Source organism: Lactuca saligna, chromosome 5 (genome assembly GCF_052625555.1).
Source record: "Lactuca saligna cultivar CGN05327 chromosome 5, ASM5262555v1, whole genome shotgun sequence".
In the NCBI taxonomy this organism is placed as follows: Eukaryota; Viridiplantae; Streptophyta; class Magnoliopsida; order Asterales; family Asteraceae; genus Lactuca; species Lactuca saligna.
In genome coordinates, this window is record NC_136421.1 from 269,143,111 (window position 1) to 269,146,650 (window position 3,540).

At 36.2% G+C, this 3,540-nt stretch overlaps 1 protein-coding gene across 1 annotated transcript; it reads left to right on the plus strand.

The window, feature by feature from the left end:
• Positions 1–2,225: 2,225 nt before the first annotated feature.
• On the plus strand, positions 2,226–3,242 carry LOC145047763 (non-specific lipid-transfer protein 1-like). The gene is made up of 2 exons (XM_078996096.1): positions 2,226–2,641; positions 3,052–3,242. Exons 1-2 carry the CDS (start codon positions 2,298–2,300, stop codon positions 3,059–3,061), a joined length of 354 nt encoding a protein of 117 aa, XP_078852222.1. The 5' UTR covers positions 2,226–2,297; the 3' UTR covers positions 3,062–3,242.
• Positions 3,243–3,540: the final 298 nt, after the last annotated feature.

Sequence of the window (3,540 nt, forward strand, 5' to 3'; positions counted from 1 at the left end):
ATTGACGTGACCTTGCAAAGAATTTATAGAGGCCGAAAAAATAAAGCGCATACTTATTTTGAGAATATCGGGGGGCTTACAGATATCCCAAAGGCATTAGCCAACCCCCCCCCCCCCCCCCCCCGATGGTATGTCACGTGAAAATTGGGCACAAGCAGTCGAGCATTTTCAAACTCCTGAATTTCTAAAGCGTTCGGCGTCAAACAAAGGAGTCCGTGCACAACAACAAGTTGTAAACCGAGGGGGATCGTGCTCGTATAGCAATGCATGTTTCAAAGAAGTAAGCTATGATATATTTAACTGTTTATTTAAATTATAATTAATCTAATTTTTAATGTTAAATAGGACATCGCTCGAATCGAAGCATTTCGTAAGGCCAATACTGATCGCCAAGGGGTGTTTAGTAGTCCTGCAGTCGAGCAACAATACGTAAGTGGTTAATTTTTATTATCATATAAGTGATTATATCGTCAAAGGGTAGTTAGTAATCTAATTTTTATTATATTTATTTCTTTTTTGAAAATACAGAATGCTTTACTCTTTGAGATCAGTCAACAAACTCAAGCATCTTCTGAAGCCAGCGGTCTAACACCAAAGGATACACAAAATTGTTTTGAAAAAATATTAGGTGTTCGACGTGGCCATATCAGAGGCATCGGGCGTAAACCTTCTACGGTTGTGTCGATGTACGATCAAGAACAACCACTGACACAGCCACCACCACAATCACAGGTGACAAGACTATTTAATTTTGGTAATTGTTTAACATGTTTTGGTAATTGTTAGTTTAGTAATAGTTTCAAAATTTAGTAATTGTTAGTTATAGTACAATGTTATAATGTTTTATACGCAATATGTGGAATGTATATTTTGTATATAGAATGTTATAATGCTATTTTAACTTATAAGACTATGTTGTTTTATTTGTAGTTGGAAATGCTTCAAACAATGTTAAAAGATCCGGCATGTAGTGCTGCACTTGAAGATTGGTTTCGTTCATTGCCACAACGAAATGAAACCGGAGGAAACGAGGAGAGCGATGATGACGAGTAGATAGTTGTAGGATTTTTTTATGTTTTATTTGTGCAAGTATTTTAAACTAGGATTTTCGATATTTTGTTATATGTTAAATCAGACGAGTAATTTTAAACGGATATTGTATTAATATTTTGGAATGGAATGATATAGGATTAGATTAATTAATATCATACCAGTTTTTTTTTTTTAATTTTAATGTGAAATATATATATATATATATATATATATATATATATATATATATATATATATATATATATATATATATATATATATATATATACATAAAAGAAAAACACCAATACCGGCGACGCCTTTAGTGGCGACAATAGGTTATTACCGGCGACAAGTCTTTAGCAGCGACGTGACCTTATTAGCGGCGACAAGTCTTTAGCGACGACACCCACGCATTAGCGGCGACAGCTTAATTAATAGCGACAAAGTATCAGCGTCGACGTTTTAGCGACGACACGTCGCCGCTAATAGTATTAGCGGCGACAAACTGCACTTTTAGCGACGACGTCTGTCGCCGGTAATGCTGTACTTTCTTGTAGTGCGTAGGATCTTTCTCCGTTCCAAAACGAAAACCTAAAGTAAGTAGAATGATCTAGCAAGTAGCTAATGTGCATATGATGTTAACACGTTCATTATCATAGTTATACGGGAATAACATTAAGGTTGGGTAGATCTACTTCCCATTAAAGTGGATAGATCTGGTCGCACTAGAAATTGATCTTCGTAGGCCCTATGAAATAATAGCCCCTCATAAATTCTTGGATCAATGTTATGACCCACCCCCAACTACTCTACTGATCTCACATAGTCACATACCTGAATTCTCACGTTCCCATTCTTGTGCTTAAGATTTCACACTAACATACAAGTGATATAACTTTTATTAGCATGGTAAATGATTTTATTGTATCAAAAAGATTATGGCTGTTATAGTAAAACGAAGTATAAAGTCATAGTTCTAAGGACAAACGTTTATGAACAAAAAATTTCTGGTATGATTTATTCTTATCTTTATCTTTATTTTTATTTTTATTTAAACGATGCCTAAAATTTACTATAACGATACTTATCCTATTTTAGAAAAAACAGTACTTTACGTTACGACCCTAAAAAAAAAAATAGCGGTGGTCCGAAAATCAAGTCACTATTGGCTCTATATAAATCCCATTACCTTCGTACATTTCTCTTCACCAAAACACTAGACACCTCCAATTGCTTGAGTAACTGAACCCAGATTTATAACAATGGCGGGTATGTTGATGAAGATGGCCTGTGTGATGGTGGCTTGCATGGTGGTGTTCGCACCCCATGCAGAAGCCGCCGTGTCTTGCGGTCAGGTGGCGAGCAGCTTGTTTCCTTGCCTGGCATACCTAAGGAACGGTGGGGCGGTGCCGGTTAACTGTTGTGCTGGTGTTAAGGGACTTAACAGTGCAGCTAAATCTACAGCTGACAAGAAAACCGCTTGTGGATGCCTTAAGAATGCTTATAATGCCTTACCTGGAATACAAGCTCCCCTCGCATCTAGCCTTCCCAGCAAATGTGGTGTCGCAATTCCATACAAGATCAGCCCCAATACTGACTGCAACAAGTATGTCAACTTTTAAGATTTATATATACCACTAATGAATACACACTCATCACACACTACCCGATGTCCCATAAAAAAATAAAAAAGCATTATCAAATTATACAATCAACGATGCTACTATATATATGGTAAACTCTTGTAGTCATCGACTCATCCACAACAATCCAAGTTTCTGGCTTTACTTACATATACCATTTTCAAATGGCTGATTATTTCACTAGCTGAACTACAATGTGAGTCATGGTTTAAAAATGCTTAATGTGTTTCTTTGATAAATAAAACATAAGCCATACATGGGAAAATCATTTAATAACTTATTTTTTAGTTTTGCATAAGAAAATTTCAGGAAATGTGATCGTAATGCTCCTAGTTTACTGATATGTTGAATGTACGTACTGTGGAAATTGTAGGATTCAGTAATCTATGGAGGACGAAAAGAAAGATCGAGTGATAAAAGGAGACGAGATTTCATGTGTTAGATTTTTCTCTTTAGCAATAAATGATATAGGGCGCATTCAGATATGACCCTTTCTAGCTCTGTTGTCCTTTGTATTTCTAGCTCTGTTGTCCTTTATATTTCTAATGTATTTTCCTTCCACAATTTTCATCGTCGAGCTTGTAATAAATCTCTCTCTCTCTCTCTCTCTCTCTCTCTCTCTCTCTCTCTCTCTCTCTCTCTCTCTCTCTCTCTCTCTCTCTCTCTCTCTCTCTCTCTCTCTCTCTCTCTCTCTCTCTCTCTCTCTCTCTCTCTCTCTCTCTCTCTCTCTCTCTCTCTCTCTCTCTCTCTCTCTCTCTATATATATATATATATATATATATATATATAGAGAGAGAGAGAGAGGCGATCGTCCACTCTTCGCGCACAAATATATATATAATTGAAATCTTTATAAATATGT

What these genes read in the sequence shown, in the direction of transcription:
- LOC145047763 (XM_078996096.1), top strand. Translation starts at nt 2,298, where the DNA reads ATGGCGGGTATGTTGATGAAGATGGCCTGTGTGATGGTGGCTTGCATG.